This window comes from Gymnoscopelus braueri (assembly GCF_963280865.1).
Source record: "Gymnoscopelus braueri genome assembly, chromosome: 1".
Taxonomy (NCBI): Eukaryota; Metazoa; Chordata; class Actinopteri; order Myctophiformes; family Myctophidae; genus Gymnoscopelus; species Gymnoscopelus braueri.
In genome coordinates, this window is record NC_137603.1 from 15,388,629 (window position 1) to 15,405,448 (window position 16,820).

General features: G+C 42.6%; 2 protein-coding genes across 5 annotated transcripts in view; one reads left to right on the forward strand and one right to left on the reverse strand.

The window, feature by feature from the left end:
• Positions 1-1,210: 1,210 nt before the first annotated feature.
• Positions 1,211-16,820, forward strand: part of phka2 (phosphorylase kinase, alpha 2 (liver)) — a 27,439-nt gene continuing 11,829 nt past the window's right edge. For all 4 annotated transcript variants that reach the window (XR_013933721.1, XM_080437101.1, XM_080437100.1 and 1 more), the window contains exons 1-20: positions 1,211-1,314; positions 1,503-1,602; positions 2,666-2,824; positions 3,644-3,691; positions 4,249-4,417; positions 5,288-5,370; positions 5,734-5,814; positions 6,094-6,192; positions 7,357-7,503; positions 7,653-7,706; positions 8,360-8,482; positions 9,416-9,511; positions 9,837-9,944; positions 10,081-10,159; positions 11,247-11,384; positions 11,508-11,617; positions 12,311-12,455; positions 12,829-12,907; positions 13,011-13,153; positions 13,590-13,760. Coding sequence is in view for 3 of the 4 variants with exons in the window: in XM_080437101.1 (XP_080293227.1) it covers positions 1,525-1,602; positions 2,666-2,824; positions 3,644-3,691; positions 4,249-4,417; positions 5,288-5,370; positions 5,734-5,814; positions 6,094-6,192; positions 7,357-7,503; positions 7,653-7,706; positions 8,360-8,482; positions 9,416-9,511; positions 9,837-9,944; positions 10,081-10,159; positions 11,247-11,384; positions 11,508-11,617; positions 12,311-12,455; positions 12,829-12,907; positions 13,011-13,153; positions 13,590-13,760 (2,110 nt within the window). In the remaining variant the exon portion in view is untranslated. The remainder of the gene's footprint in view (positions 1,315-1,502; positions 1,603-2,665; positions 2,825-3,643; positions 3,692-4,248; positions 4,418-5,287; positions 5,371-5,733; positions 5,815-6,093; positions 6,193-7,356; positions 7,504-7,652; positions 7,707-8,359; positions 8,483-9,415; positions 9,512-9,836; positions 9,945-10,080; positions 10,160-11,246; positions 11,385-11,507; positions 11,618-12,310; positions 12,456-12,828; positions 12,908-13,010; positions 13,154-13,589; positions 13,761-16,820) is intronic.
• LOC308091593 (E3 ubiquitin-protein ligase TRIM39-like) overlaps positions 15,364-16,820 on the reverse strand; it is a 3,302-nt gene continuing 1,845 nt past the window's right edge. Inside the window, exon 2 of the mRNA XM_080437255.1 lies at positions 15,364-16,820. This exon is cut by the window's right edge and continues 991 nt beyond it. Within this exon, the coding sequence (XP_080293381.1) occupies positions 16,165-16,820 (656 nt within the window). The 3' untranslated portion in view covers positions 15,364-16,164.

The window sequence follows — 16,820 nt, forward strand, 5'->3', positions numbered from 1 at the left end:
CAGTTAAAAGCAAATCGTTAAAAACTCTCAAGAGAGCAGATTCAGTGCTGTGGCCAGGTTTAAAGCCAGACTGAAACTTTTCATGAAGGCCGTTTGTGATTAGGAATGACTGTAGCTGGGTGTAAATGACTTTCTCCAAAACTTTTGAGAGAAATGGAAGGTTAGAGATTGGCCTGAAATTAGAGAAGGTAGAAGTATCAAGGTTTTTCTTTTTTAGGATTGGGTGAACAACAGCATGTTTCAGGGAAACAGGGACGCAACCAGTGAGGAGAGAGGAATTTATTATGAGTAGCACACTTGGGCCAACACAGCATAACACACACACACACACACACACACACACACACACACACACACACACACACACACACACACACACACACACACACACACACACACACAGAGCCATTATTACTGATTTGATCTCGTCCTTAATTGTTGCACAATTTCCTATGTGAACACAAGATAAAGTGACAGCTACTGTAGAAGTAGGCTACAACACAATATAGCCTACAATGATCGTTTTCAGTCTCTTATTCTGGTCTCATGTCATGTCAGAGTCAAGACATTTTCACAAGTACGCTAGGTATGGGCGGGGCCTCTCACATACCACGGCCTTAGAATGAAACGTTGCAGTAAAATGTCTCATACATGATACTTCAGAAGCCATTTCATGATTTCAATCACAGTTTATTTTCTATTTTACTGATGTGCTTACTTACAGTAAAACAAAAACATCCTATAATTACTATTGTGCCCATGAAAACGTTGCCAAATCTTCTCGTTCTCTGCCAATGCCAATCCTAATAAAGTTGTTTTTATTTTGTCTCTGTTTTGTAAAGCAACTTTGAGTACTCAGAAAAGCACTATATACATTGTATGTATGTATGTATTATTATTATTACTATTATTATTATTATTATTATTAATATGTTCCTTACAAACTGGGCACCATTGAAAAGGGAAATAAACTATAACTGGCTTTCCAACTATACCGTTGGAAAGCCAGTGATTGGCCAAGAAGCATTACATCAGAGACATAATCTAAACCAAACACATATTTCGGAACTTTTTGTTCGACGTTTATAATATGCAGTTGTTTCATTTCAGTGCCATAGAGAGTATTACTGAGTTTAGTACAGCTTTATTATCATCAGCTAGCACCACCTGCTGGCGATAAATGAAACTAGCGTCTGTTATTGTAGAACCATACTGTGTAGGCTGGACCGGAGCTGAAGTGAACGTGACACTCAGACCGTAGACCCATGCAGGAGGAGGAGGACATCATCTGAACACACGATGGATGAACCACTGGTACGTTGTTGACATCACGACAATGTTGTGATCGCTCGTATCCATGAAATACTGCACACGGAGTGCGCAGTCTGGCGAATTTAGCTCCGTGCATTTATCATTTCATCCATAGCAGATGATGCTACCAACCATATTGGCAATAATCTCCAATGCAACTTGGGTGGTCTGTGTGTGTGTGTTCTGCACAGTGATTGATCACCAGGCGTCATAATGAGGAGCCGCAGTAATTCCGGAGTGAGACTTGATGGGTATGCTAGGCTAGTCCATGAAACTATCCTATGCCATCAGGTAAGCAGTGATTTCATTGATTGAATACTTTATTAACAGTTTGCAAAAAAGGTTGTGGTACGATTATACAAATGTATATTCAATTCATCGACACATTTAAAGACATACAATAATATACAATAATATGCAAGGCATCATCTATATACTAATAATAGCAGCAATAAAACATTATATGTACAGTCAGTAAGCAGGTGCGGGGTTCCTTTCTGGTGATCTCTGCTTACACCCAGTCTGATATGCATTAGATTTGTCTGGGACCCCATTCTACACTGTAAAATCCTCAATGGTTTACTTTACGGGTCCATTTGGTTCCATTTGTCTACACTCTCAGAGTACAGACTCGTAAAGCATCCAATTGGTTCCTATATCAATCATTTAGCTGGGGACCCCCCTCCCCCATGTTGAGGACCACTGATGTAGGCCTACTCTCACACAATGGGCTTAATTGTTATTAGCAGCTGATGACACATTGTTAGTTGTGTGGTGAAATGTCTTTTGGTAGTTTTTTTTTAATGTAATTAAGCTGTATGTTGTATGATCTACATATTCAGTCCCCCCCCACATGACATGAATCTGATTGTATGTACAATAGGTTGTGTGTACAGTATTCTCTGCCTCCACCATGCTTGCTCTGTGCTTGGGCAAAGTTCAACCCCAAAATAAATAGGCTGATAGCTGGCAATGCCAGTTATGCCTTATCTGTTCACCACTTGAATTCACACTGTGCACTCTGTTGAGGGCCGTGTTTAAAACTGAGTGACCTATATGTTTACTGTCACATAGTGTACAGTACAGTGACATATGGCCTACATGCTGTAAATAGTTGATATAAAACAGTTGTTTAATTATTATTATTTATTTATTTTAGCATTGAACTTATCTACACAAAATAATAATTGAACAACTTTCCGCATCTAACACAGTGTGTGTGTGTGTGTGTGTGTGTGTGTGTGTGTGTGTGTGTGTGTGTGTGTGTGTGTGTGTGTGTGTGTGCGCGCGTGTGCGTGTGCGTGTGCGTGCGTGTGCGTGTGCGTGCGTGTGCGTGTGCGTGTGTGTGTTCCAGAACCCAGTGACAGGTTTACTGGCTGCCAGTACAGAGAAGAAGGATGCATGGGTGAGGGATAATGTATATAGTGTGCTGTCTGTGTGGGGGCTGGGCATGGCCTACCGCAAGAATGCAGACCGGGATGAAGACAGGGCCAAGGCCTATGAATTGGAACAGGTAAGCTGCATGTAGGGCTGGGTGATATATGGACAAAAACTAATATCACAATATTTTTTGCCAAATACCTCAATACCGATATTGTGACGATAACATTGTATTATGATGATAATATATATTGTTTTTCAAAAATAGTGAAAATAACAGATCTACAAGCTCTCAACGCATTGTGAGCTTGTAGATCAGCTATTTTAAGTGATTCAAACCAGGAAAAGAGAGAGAGAAGAAGGCCGTGTCTACACACCACAGTCTCTGTGACTGTTCTGTGGGGAAATCCTGCTATGCAGTGACCACCTTGTTTTTTCTCTCTCTCCTTTGTTTAACAAAATGAGTCCCATTGAGACTCATCTGCTGTTTTGGGAGGAAGAATGCCAGCTCTCATGGAAGTGTCATGGAAGTGTCCTCCACGGTGCCATTATTTAGAATGGCACCGTGCTGGGGCGCCCGCTGGCCTGGCGGTCCAGGCGCATACCACATACGTTGGTAATCCAGCTTGACAGCGTGTCGTGAGTTTGACTCCCCGGCTCCCACGGCCTTTGTTGTGTGTCTCCCCCCCATCTCCCCCCATCTCTCTCCCCATTTCCTGTCAGCCTACTGTCCTATCAATAAAGGCATAAAAAGCCCCCAAAAATATCTTCAGTTTACAGTTTAGGCATTTAGCGGACGCTCTTAATCCAGAGCGATTTACAGTAAGCAAGGACACAAGATAATACATCATAATACACATAATACATAAAATCCATGTCATAGTTGGAAAAGCTTTGAAAATGTTTGAAAAGGGCTTAAGTGGCTAACTACAGTGTAACTGTTTCTTGGCAGAGTGTGGTGAAACTGATGCAAGGACTTTTGCAGTGCATGATGAGGCAGGTAAGTCACTCTAGTGCCCCATTGTCCCAATCAATAACAATCAACAATTTAAGCCAGTGGTTCTCAAACGTTTTGATGTCAAGGACCCCCAAATTAATATGTATTTGGCCACGGACCTACATTTGAAAATATTTAGTGGTAATAATGACCCCTTTCAAGAACTGTGTTGAAAAAGATCCAAAATGTCTCTCATCCTTTCAAGATTTGTTTGAAAATTGCAGATCTACAAGTTCACAATGTGTCACATCACCATGCGTTGTGAGCTTGTAGATCAGCTATTTTCAAAAAGCCAATGTATACAGGGTTAAAGTGGTTAAACAGATTTTGAAGCTATATTAATACATTTTGCTGAGGACCCCCTGGAACCCCGTCAAGGACACCCAGGGGTCCCTGAACCCCACTTTGAGAACCACTGGTTTAAGCTCTAGGTAGGATTTGTACAGTATGCTCTGCCATTTTAATGATGCTATTCTTGGTCCTGTCTGACCCATATTTGAAAGAAAACCACTAGGGGAAACCTGGCTTCATGACCAGTGAGCTCCTGTTTGTCACTACAGGTGGACAAGGTGGAGAAGTTCAAACACACCCAGAGTCCGAAGGACTGCCTGCATGCAAAATACGACACACCCACCTGCGCCACAGTGGTGGGAGACGACCAGTGGGGCCATCTGCAGGTGGATGCCACCTCCATTTACCTGCTGCTCCTGGCACAGATGACTGCCTCAGGTAGGCTGGATGTTCTTACACTACAAAATCCTAAGGGGAAAAAAACCCTCGAATGGACAACTGAGGATCTTGCTGTGTGCATACAGTAGGTGACGGATGTTCATGATTGTTTGTCACTGTGTTACTGGCCATGTCTGTTTGGAGGTAGCCCTCCCCCAAAAATACTATTGAGTAAAATACTCAATAGTTTCACTATTTTCTAAAGTTTCAAAAACAGCGAAAAGAAAGTTTCAAAAATATTTATATAGAAATAAATATATAAAATATAACATTTGCGCCATGCTTTAGACCAGGGGTCTTCAACCTTTTCAGGCCAGGGAGTGGGACCCCCAAACTGATGGGGAGATGGAGCAGGGACCCCCTACCTCGTAGGGTAGGGGGGGCTACCACATATATTGTATATTTATGTATATAATTGTGTTTTATATTGCCTGCTCCTATACGCACCTGCCCCAGTAGGTGTGCAAAATAAAAATTCTCTACAAAATATGTATAAATATACCATGTTATTGTGCATTGTGCCTCCATTTATCTGTTTGCTATGGATTTATGTTATGTTTAAAGACAATTTGACATTTTGGGGGAAAAAAAGAAAAAAAAACGTTTTTCTTTTTCAAACAAAAATATTGTTTAATCAAACAACAATTTCGCGGACCCCCTGCAGTACCTCCGCGGACCCCCTAGGGGTCGCGCACCCCCTGTTGAAGACCTCTGCTTTAGACCTTGTGCCACCGATCGTCTAAATAGGACCTTGAATGTTAATTTAACTGAGAATGTACAAATGATATCCTACATGCGTACACTCTCAGAGTTACAAATGGATAAATGAGCACTGATTGTACTGTGTTGCATGTCACGTTTTTTGTGCAGGTCTGCGTATAATCTCCAACTTGGACGAGGTAGCCTTCATCCAGAACTTGGTCTTCTACATAGAGGCTGCCTACAAAGTAGCAGTAAGTACAGTAGCACTCTCATAAGGTGGGAGAGATTCACACTTCACAGTAAATACAGAGAGGTAGAGGCAGACACTTATGGAAAGTGGATGGACAGTAAGAAGAAGACCCAGGTCAATAAGGGAGGGGTGTTGCAGAGAGCTAATATTGTGAGAAAGGGAGGGGAGAAGTCATTTTGCTGGTACAATGAAGAACATTGATATTGTGAAGGGCAGGGCCATGTACGTATCTGGTGAGAGAGTTGTAATCATGGGCATGTGAGAGAGGGAGTTTAAGCAAGAATCAAGAGTTTAAGCAGCAAGAGAAGGCTGGAGTTAAGAGACTGGTTTAGCGGTGTTGCCATGATGATCTTTGTTCCTGTAGGATTATGGGATGTGGGAGCGAGGAGACAAGACCAACCAGGGCATCCCCGAGCTCAATGGCAGTTCTGTGGGCATGGCCAAGGTATGTGTTGTACATCTCACTGTTTCACTGTTACCTTCAAACCCTGAATGATCACTGAGTGATGCATAACACCAGCATGAAATCAAAACAACGAAAAACAAGAAAGTAGATGTATTTATTTGTGTGTGTGTGTGTGTGTGTGTGTGTGTGTGTGTGTGTGTGTGTGTGTGTGTGTGTGTGTGTGTGTGTGTGTGTGTGTGTGTGTGTGTGTGTGTGTGTGTGTGTGTGTGTGTGTGTGTGTGTGTGTGTGTGTGCGTGCGTGCGTGTGTGTGTTTACAGGCAGCTCTGGAGGCTATAGATGAGTTAGATCTGTTTGGGGTGAATGGAGGGCCAAAGTCAGTGATCCATGTTTTACCAGACGAGGTGGAACACTGTCAGGTAGGACTGACCTGCTGCCCAGTGTTCTCACTGACTGACTACTGTTACAAACATCTTCACCGTCTTCATTCAAGTGACTATATTTACATGGAGAGAATTTTGTCCTTATGTCAGCATGTGCAATTAATACAAAATATATATCGAAACTGATATTTAGAACCAATAACTCATGTAGTTTGATCGAATAATTGAGAAGCAGGGTTGTGAGCTTGTAGATCTATTTTCACGATTTCTTTTAACCCATTAAAGCCGATAAAGCATTTGTGTCATTTTAGATTTTAGCTATATATATAGTGTTATGATCTAAGGCAGAATATATGTTAAGATTGATAGTTTATATGGACTGTTAGACAGAGGCCTCGGTCTCCCGAAGACTGGGGGGTCAAGGCCTCTCTGAGTATTGTATCAGGATGAGTCAGCTCAAATCTGGATCTCATCATGGGACTAGTCGTATGGTCAGGAGGCTGGCTGTGGGTTAGGTTACAGGTCGGCTGGGCGGACAGGACCTTCTTAGGCATTAGGATGGCTGGATCTCAGGGGAGTGCTGGGCGAGCAGAGATCTAAAACGATAGGTTGCCTCCCACCTGGCATCAGGGGATACGATTAGGTAAAGGAGAGATTCGTACTGGTCAGATGGTGGGTCTGAAATAGCTCTTTATAGTGTCAAGATGAAAGGCCAGTCATCTCATCTGTCTTCCAAGTGTTGGGAAATAATGTCACTGTGACCGTACTGGTTTATATAGAGGAGTCACCACTACCAGTGGAACTCATGATCATCATAGGAGCTTGACATGTCTCATCGCTGAATAACCATGTTTGCTGTGAAACCTTCGTCTGAATAAAACTCCAGATTCTATTTCTCCACGTCGTTGTCTGTCTTACATTCAAACCTTCTTGCACGCACCAAGAATACTCAACAATAGCAACATACGTTTTTCAGAAAATTCTTAGGATTTAAAACAGTGGTTCTAAATGGGGTTGTCCGCGACCAAATACATATCATTTTGGGGGTCCTTGGCATGAAAAGGTTTGAGAACTACTGATTTAGAAGGCATTCGCGGAATCGGCCTCAGGTCTTAAGAATCGTTCATTATTCATAATTGAGGCAAAATAATGAGATAATGGTGATATTGATTTGAAGTCATGTCTGTATCCTCTCCCCAGTCCATCCTGTGCTCCATGCTGCCAAGGGCCTCCACCTCCAAGGAGATTGATGCTGGACTTCTGTCTGTCATCTCATTCCCTGCCTTTGCGGTAGAGGATGCTGACCTGGTTGCCATCACCAAGTCTGAGATAATAAACAAGCTACAGGTAAACAGTCTACGAAGAGAAGGTCTCGGACGGTTAATTTATCAGTAAAATTACCATCTAATTAATTATTGCACTATTCCACTCTGTTCTAGGATGTTGTTATTGGATAATAAGCACTATAACATTTCTACTGTTCCACATACTTTCAGGGTCGATATGGCTGCTGTCGTTTTATCAGGGATGGATACCGTTGTCCTCGAGAGGTACCGCGTTCTGTTTTCTGAAGTTTATTCAAATATATTTTGTAGAGGAGCAAACCAGACATAGGGATTCCTAAAGGCCAATTCATGCTTTGAGCGACAAGTGTCGACCGACACATCACTGATGGCGAAAGGTAGCAGATACTTCATAGAATGTTGCATACTCTGATTGGTTGGGAAGATGCACAACACTACATCCACTTCCTTATTTACATTTTGTGGCAACGCTATCTCGTCAGCGAGTCGCAGGCATTATGAATGCTCAGAATTCTGAACGTTGAGAGACATGTAGCGTGATGTTTCATTCAACACCTTTTGCTCCAAGCACAAATTGGCCTTACAGTAAGTGGGACAAAATCAATTTGGATAACATAACACAATGCTGGCATAATTGAAGCTGCTACGGGGAGACAGGAGAGACACCGTTGGCAGTTTTAAGACGAAGAAGAATGTGTGACTAATTCAGGGCCGTTTACCGCAATACAGCATTGACCACGCCTCCAGGTCTTAAGTTAAGACATAAGACCTGGTAATTAAGACGCATAAAATAAATATTTACATTTCTCTTCTTTAAAGTGAATGTACAGTAGGTGTGTTTTTACTGCACGCCTGACAACATCATTTGAGCTGGAAGGTGCTTTGCGTATGTCTCCCAGGACCCCTCTCGTCTGCACTATGACCCCGCTGAGCTGAAGCTGTTTGAGAATATAGAGTGTGAGTGGCCTGTGTTCTGGACATTCCTCATTCTGGATGGCATCTTTAATGGAGACCGTGTACAGGTAATTAATAGAACAAAGCACAGAGGCCATAAGGAGCATGTAGTATTGCTTTCACTCACTTAAAGCAGAGATTCTCAAAAATGTATTTGGCCGCGGACCCCCATCTAAAAATATTTTGTGAAAGGGTATAAGATTTGTGTTGTTCAAATCAAATCCCACTTTTTCAAGTTTAAAAAAAAAATAGCAGATCTACAATGTGAGCTTGTAGATGTATAGGGTTAAAGTGGTTAAACTGATTTTGCTATATTAACCCTACTTTGAGAACCACAGACTTAAAGGACCATACCCAGCAAGCACAATGACGTCATGATGACGTTATGATGACGCCCGGTCATCACCCCGGTGACGTTCAGGACTAGGCCAGATCACAGCCCATATGGGGATGATCTTTATGTCATTTACAGGACGTCATCACCGGGACATCATATGGACATTTGGACAGCAATTTTGGGTGATGAGAAATGTGTTTAGATGACGTCCTGGAAGTGACGTTTTTGTGGTCAGGATTAATTTTGGTTGAAATCAGGTGATATTCTGGGCCAGATCTGACTTGTCTTGGTTTGACTTGATCTAGCCCCAATCGAGACGTCACTGATTGGTCCGGGTCCTGACTGTGCTTGCTGGGTACCGGTGATCTGGCATACAAAGCCCTGTGACAACGACCCATTTACTGACGACCAACCACCATTTTCCTTTTTTTCTTTTCTTTTTTGATGAAGCCATTTGGTTTATTTAATTGCAGCATGATATGAAAATGAACTTGCAGAGAGTTAAAACATTAAACATCATTGTTGTGTTTTAATGCAATTTAAAGTGCAGATTGATTTGTCAAGTGTAATAAAATAGCCCCTGGAAAGAAATTTTGACTGATTGACTGAAATTCAAACGTCCAGGTCTAAATAAAACACTTTGATTGCCGTGTGTTCTACACAGGTGGAGGAGTACCGTGAGGCTCTGGAGGGCATTCTGATTAGAGGGAAGAATGGCATCAAACTGGTGCCTGAACTTTATGCTGTACCACATGAGAAGGTATTCTATTCTATTCTATTCTTGCAGATACACAGTAAAATCCTCAGTGTTCATTTAACTGAGTGTACAAATGAAAACAAATGGACATGTAACACTCACTTTTACAGTGTTAGGTATGGCCATCTTGTATGTACTGTATAACAAAAAAAAAGAACTCCTCATGACTCTTTCATTGGTGCACACATCATAGGAAATCGACACTTCCAATATGGCTTTTGCTTCCTTGTAACAGCATCTGAGCTGTCAAACACGGATGCACTGAAATGGTCATCAGCTTTCATTCAACAAATGAAACGTAGAACATGTTACGTTGTGGTTTTTGCAGATGGAGGAGGAGTACAGCAACCCTCACACAGTGGACAGAGTGGCCTTGGGGCAGCTGCCCCACATGTGGGCACAGTCACTCTACATCTTAGGCTGTCTTTTGGCTGAGGTAAGTCGTAGGGAATATTATGTGGTGAGCCATATACTCCTATATAGACCACATTCACATTTTGCTCTGACCTCTCAGCTATAATAAACGTCGAGTAAAACAGATTCCATCCTTTTGGCTCTCTGTGTGTCATCAGGGTTTTCTTGCTCCAGGAGAAGTAGACCCGCTCAACAGGAGATTCTCTACTGACATCAAGCCTGACGTTGTGGTTCAAGGTCTGCCTCCATTTTCTGCCCTCCTGGGACACAATAATACTGTGACTACTGCATTATCTGCATGCATGTTTACTTGTTTAACTAAGCTTGTGAGGGCCAAATGTCCCCACAAGTATAGTAGAATTTGAGAAATAGACATTGTGATGAAACTTTTCCTTGTCCTCACAAGAGAAATGTTTGCTTTATGGTTTAACCCATTAATACCTGGAACGCATCTGTGTCACTTTAGATTTCTTTGGCTATTCAAAAATAGCAGATATACAAGCTCATAGCACGGCACCGCGCTATGAACTTGTAGATCTGCTATTTTTGAGAAAAAAAAGTTTTAGATTTTTTTTCCAAAAACTGTTAGGATTTAGATTTTTTTTAACACATCGACCGCCAGAGGTTAATCTCATAATGTACTCACCAGTGCCAAGGTGTTTTTTTTTTTTTTTTTTTTTTTCATGTCGCCATAGATCTTGTTAAAATCCTTAAGATTGAGCCGTACACGGTCTGCTTACATCCGCGACATCTCAACGTATCTCCCAGTGAAAATCACGTGTCAAACGGGGCATCCATGTTGTAGTTAGAGCGGATTACGTTAAACAGTGAAATGCGAGGAGAAAAAACTACAGGAAGAGAATTGAGTTTCAGTTTCGTCTGTAGAATGGGAGCGGACGTGATCGTCAAAACCGGATCCCAAATAATTCAGTTTCCGGTCATCAAACCGGAAACGGAAGTGGATCAAAAAATTCCCGAAAGTGAACCCGGAAATGTTTAGCGCGAAAAGACCGTGGACCGTAGGGCTACGGTCTCGGCGCTTAACAGTTGGATTTAACGGACCGTAGGACTACGTTCTTGGCGGTTAATGTGTTAAAGAATCGTCTCAGGTCTTAAAGGGTAAAAAAAAAAAAAGGGAAGTTACAGTAGGCTTACAATTAGGAAAAGATTCAGGTTGGGGTTATGCTTAGGATGCTTCGGCATTTAGAGGTTAGCTTTTGAAGTTCGGGTTGGAGTTATGGCCAATTCATTATTATCGCACGTCAGTGTCGTTCACCGAAAATATCTGATCTACAAGCTGTGGGGTGTGTGTGTGTGTGTCCAGTCTGTGTTCTAGCAGAGTCAGAGGAGATCCAGGACTTGTTGAAGGACTACTATGGCATCGAGGTTCAGACAGTATCAGAGGTGTTGCCCATCAGAGTCATGCCTGCTCGCATCCTCAGTCACATCTACGTCAAACTGGGTACCAATCACTGTCTTCTTGCACCATCTATCATTCATTATTATTAGTAGCATTGCTGTGAGTGAGTTTGACTGCCTGCGTACTGCATCATGTGACTGTAAGCACAATGTGTTGTTTCCACAGGACACTGTAAGAAACTGAATTTGAGTGGGAGGCCCTACAGGCATATTGGAGTTCTGGGAACTTCTAAATTATACGAAATCAGAAACCGGACCTACGCGTTCACTCCTCAGGTAAAACACTAGTCCTTAAACGCTTGTGATTTGGGCCGTGAAGGTGAACAGTGCTTCGATGCGACCTGTTGTTAACTTGAAGGTCGCTTGAAGAGCTGTCTGTGGTGAAATGGAGTATAATTCAAGCCTGATCAATACTTTGTTGCACACTGGTGTCCCGTGCCAGAAATAGCCAAACTACAAGCTCACAATGCATCGCATCTCAACGTGATGGCATTTATTTTCTTTTCTTTCTTTTTTTAAAATATATTTTTGGGCTTTTCTGCCTTTTATTTATAGGTATAGTGGAGATAGACAGGAAACAGGGAGAGAGAGATGGGGAGACACATGCAGTAAAGATCGTCTGGAACGGGACTCGAACCCGCAATGCACTGTCAGGCTACTTTGGAGCCCAACTGTCCGGGCCGCGATGGCATTTCTGACACATAAACTCACGAATTCTCTCACTCACACACGCATAGCATGTTCTGTTTTCCCTCAATCACTCACTCACAAACACATACTGTAACATGCTCTCTGTTGAAATAATTGTGATATATTGTGAGATATTGATTTGAAGTGATCTGGCCCAGGCCTACTGTAACGTGCTCTCTATTTTCCCTCATTCACTCACTCACTCACTCACTCACTCACTCACTCACTCACTCACTCACACATGCTCTGTTTTCCCTCATGTTTGCGTCACGGCTGCAGTTCTTGGACCAGCATCATTTCTACCTAGCTTTGGACAACCAGATGATAGTGGAGATGCTGCGTACAGAGCTGGCCTACCTGTCCTCCTGCTGGAGAATGACTGGACGACCCACAATCACCTTCCCCATCACTCGCAGCATGCTGGGTAGGACTCCACTCTACCACCATCACATGGTGCTCAGCCTCCAACCTCCATGTCCTTGCTGTTGGACTGAAACCTTGTAGGCTATGTCAGGAAATGTACAAAAGAACCTGTGTTCTAATGGATCCAATGTAGTTATTATTTAGATTGAAATATGGAGTTACATGGTTTCTGGCCGACAGCAATGATATATGTGTAGAAATAGTATAAATGAACTCTGGGTTGATAGTTGGTGGCTGGTATTTGGATGGCATAAGTGATCCCCACTAACAAGGAAAATATTGGGGGATAACTGCGATACTAGAGAGGAGAAATCTTGTGCATGATATCTAATGTAATAACTACTAAGTAGTTTTATTTTTTTTGTGGCGATCAGTTGAAGATGGCGAAGGGATTGATCCGTGTATCCTAGCAACCATGAGGAAACTACAGGATGGTTACTTTGCGGGAGCCAGGTTTGTCCGGTTCTGTGACTCTAATTGGACATTATATAGGAAAGGTGTGAATGGATGGAGGAATCTGTAAACATGTTCTTCCTCCTGGCTGCTGATGCTGCAGGGTGCAGCTGTCAGACCTGGCCTCCTTCCAGACCACATCCTTCCGCACACGGCTCAGCTTCCTGGACGGGGACACCGAGGACAGCTTACTGGAGGACGAGGAGTACGGCGGGAGCTACGAAGACGACGACTGTCAGCCCTCAGGTTCGATGACGACGATGGCGTCAAGTTCTTGAGTCGTGTTTTTAGCCTGTCGCTATCTAGCTGTGTACAGCAGTGGTTCTCAAACCTTTTCATGTCAAGGACTCCCAAATCCATATGTATTTGGCCGCGGACCCCCCATCTGAGAATATTTTGTGCCAGAGACCCCCAAAAGAGAAGATTTGTGTTCAAACATTCTTAATACTGTTATATGTTCAAAAAGTCACACTCACGAAGTGACGCGCTGTGAGCTTGTATATCTGCTATTTTTGAATAGCCAACTTACAAAACATGGATTAAGTGGTTAAACTCATTGTGATGCTGTATTAACACATTTTTCTGGGGACCCCCTGGAACCCCCCCCAAGGACCCCTGGGGGTCCCAGGACCCCACTTTGAGAACCACTGGTGTACATTACATGGACCCGTCTCTCCTCCAGGTGGATCAGGAGACGTGTTTGACCAGCACCTCACCCAGCTGCTGCAGAGCACCTCTGCCAAGCCTCACCTCCCTCCCACCAGAGGGGGGCAGCAGCATGTGTTCAGTGCTCAGCACACTACCAGAGACATCCTGTCCCTCATGGCCCAGGTTCAGGGTCTCAACATGCCCAGTGAGTTGCAACTGCTATTTAAATCATTGCTTTATTAGTTGGTATGTGGATGTGTGTGTGTGTGTGTGTGTGTGTGTGTGTGTGTGTGTGTGTGTGTGTGTGTGTGTGTGTGTGTGTGTGTGTGTGTGTGTGTGTGTGTGTGTGTGTGTGTGTGTGTTTTGATGTTCTTCACAAGAGAAAATGGTTGTTTTATGGTTAAAAAAAACAAGAGTTTTAAGAGAGTAAGCCTACTCTAGTTTTTAGTCCAGTAGGCTTACAATTATGAAAAGATTCAGGATCGGGTTAGGGTTAGCATTAGACCAGGGGTCTTCAACGTTTTCAGGCCAGGGACCCCCAAACTGATGGGGAGATGGAGCAGGGACCCCCTACCTCAGGGATATTCAACTAGATTAGGCAGGGGGCCACAATTGTAAAATGACTTGAAGTCAAGGGGCCACAAGACTGTGATAACAAAACCGTTTGTTGTGCGCTATAGGTCCGATAGGACACAATAATGGACACATTATGTCCATTATGGTAACTTATTAGGGCCTGCTTCATACTGCATTTATGCATTTTGATGTTTGATAGGAACATTTCTGTGTCAGTTCTTGGTGCACAGGCTAAGACAGGCTTTTGATATTAAGAAAATAGGAAGTAGTGCAGTGTGCCTGGTGCCACAGGTCCCGGGCATAGAAGCATCTTGTATTAATGAAAGTTTTTTTCATTAGTTTTGAGCACCCAGGTGATAAGAGCACAAGCTCTTATGATGTGTTTGAAGTGGATGAAGATGGAGAAAATGGAAGCTGGACAAAATCCACACAAAACTAATCAACATAAAGGAGCACAACAGGGGTTTTGAGTGCAGTTCATCCATCACGGACCATTCATTTGTAACAATTTCTGAGTTTAGAGTGGATGTTGTTAATAATACCAAAGAAAGGATTCTCCTTATGCATCCATTAGCGTGTATGCGTTAGTTTTGTGTGGACTTTGTCCAGCTTCCATCTTCTCCATCTTCATCCACTTCAAACACATCATATGAGCTTGTGCTCTTATCACCTGGGTGCTCAACACTAATGAAAAAACCTTTCATTCATACGAGACGCTTCCATGACAACCAAAATTCAAAATGTTCATCCTGTACAACCAACCATCTAGTAAAAAGTTGTTGCATTTAATTTTACATTGGAACATGGAATATGTTCCAGGGACCACAAGAAAGCTCCGCTGGGGCCGGATTTGGCCCGCGGGCCACCAGTTGAATAACACTGCCCTACCTCGTAGGGTGGGGGGGCTACAACATATATTGTATAATTATGTATAAAATTGTGTTTCATATGTATAAACAGACCATGTTATTGTGCATTCAATACTAAGCTATTAAAATAATACAGATTAATATATTCATGCTTTTAAAAAAAAACATGTACAAGGTACAGTGAGTAGGGTGTCCGTACCAATACAATTTATAAACATACACCTTATTAACTGAGAACCAAAGTCAACACTATCAACAATCTGTCAATTGCACAATAATCATGTATAGAAGCTATTCAAAATGGACAGAATCATGATTTATTTTAAACATAAATATTTAAAGACAAATGGACATTTTTGAAAAAATAAAAAATACATAACAAAAATTTTATAATTAAAAAAAAAAATCTAATCTAACAACAATTTTGCGGACCCCCTGCAGTACCTCCGCGGACCCCCTAGGGGTCGCGGACCCCCTGTTGAAGACCTCTGGTTTAAACTCATTCCCTGCTAGACTTATTTCTGGCTGTGTTTGCCCACTGCCAGCGATTTAGTGTTTTTTGTAACTTTAAAAAATTCAATTTTTTTTTTCTTTTCATTATGATCGAAAGTCCAATCGTTTCTAAACACACAGGCGAGCCGTGCACGCCGCTCAGATAACAAACATTCCGATCGGGGCGGAGTCCTTCTCCAGCCCAGAGTAAAAACACCATGTTTCGCTATGTGAACGGAAAACTGACTTACTTTTTCACCTCGCCACAGACCTCGCTAAATCCCTTATGATCGCGTGTTCAACTGTTTTTAGACACACAGGGAAGTTGTGTGAGTGGCCCAGAGAAGAAATTTTCAATCGGCGACATTCCATTTTGCAGTAGTAGCAGTTTCAAAACAGCGTTTCTAAACAGTATTCCACGGCGGAGAAAGACAAAGCCGAGAAAAGACCGTTTTAGAGGGGGACTTAAACAGGAAGCAGGCGGAAACGAAAATCTTCGATTGACGTCATTTCCGTATCCGGGTGTGCTACAATGAAATGTGTCACTTCGAGAGATGAAGGACGGTGAGATCTTTTTTTTTTAATCCTTTTGCAAAATTACGTTTTTTACGTCAGTGGCAGATTTCGTAATTGGAAAAAAATACGTTTTTTACGTCAGTGGCAGTGAATGAGTTAATTTGTGTAAATGACAGGAGAGATGGTCAGAGGAACAGAGTTTTTACCACTATGGTTGTAACATGGATTGAAGAATGGATAGAGTTTCTCAGTGAAGGTGCAGCCAGTGAAAGAGTAGAGATGAACTCTGGCCTCTACATCATAAAAGGAGACCAGACCCTCCTCATAATCCACAAACACTCCCACTTTCTGGAGGTTCTCTCTTACAGTCAGGAGGACAGGAGGTTTAGCAGCAATCCCGTACTCATTTCCGTTCCTCAACACTATAGCCCAGTAACCGTTGTTCGGGGTCAACATGATTGTTCCCTTCCTGTCGATGGACTCTCTGGCCACACCTAAATTCCAGTCAGTCTTCCCTTTAACTTGAATCTCATAGTAAAACCTTCTTGAGGAGAAGCTTTGTTTTCCTAAGACAGAGAAACTTGTTGAAAATCTCTTTGTGTTGTCCAGGAGATTTTTCTTTACATCTCCATGACTCACTTGTTTTCCATCCTCAGACAGGATGAGTTCACAGTGTGCTGTATCGGGGTCCGGAGTTACATCCACTGCATATTGCTGGATCCTCCTCAGGTCATCACCAAGCTTATTCATCTCTTTACTGAGTGTCTTCTCCAGCTGAGCCACAGCTGTCCACACAGTCTCCACATGTGAAG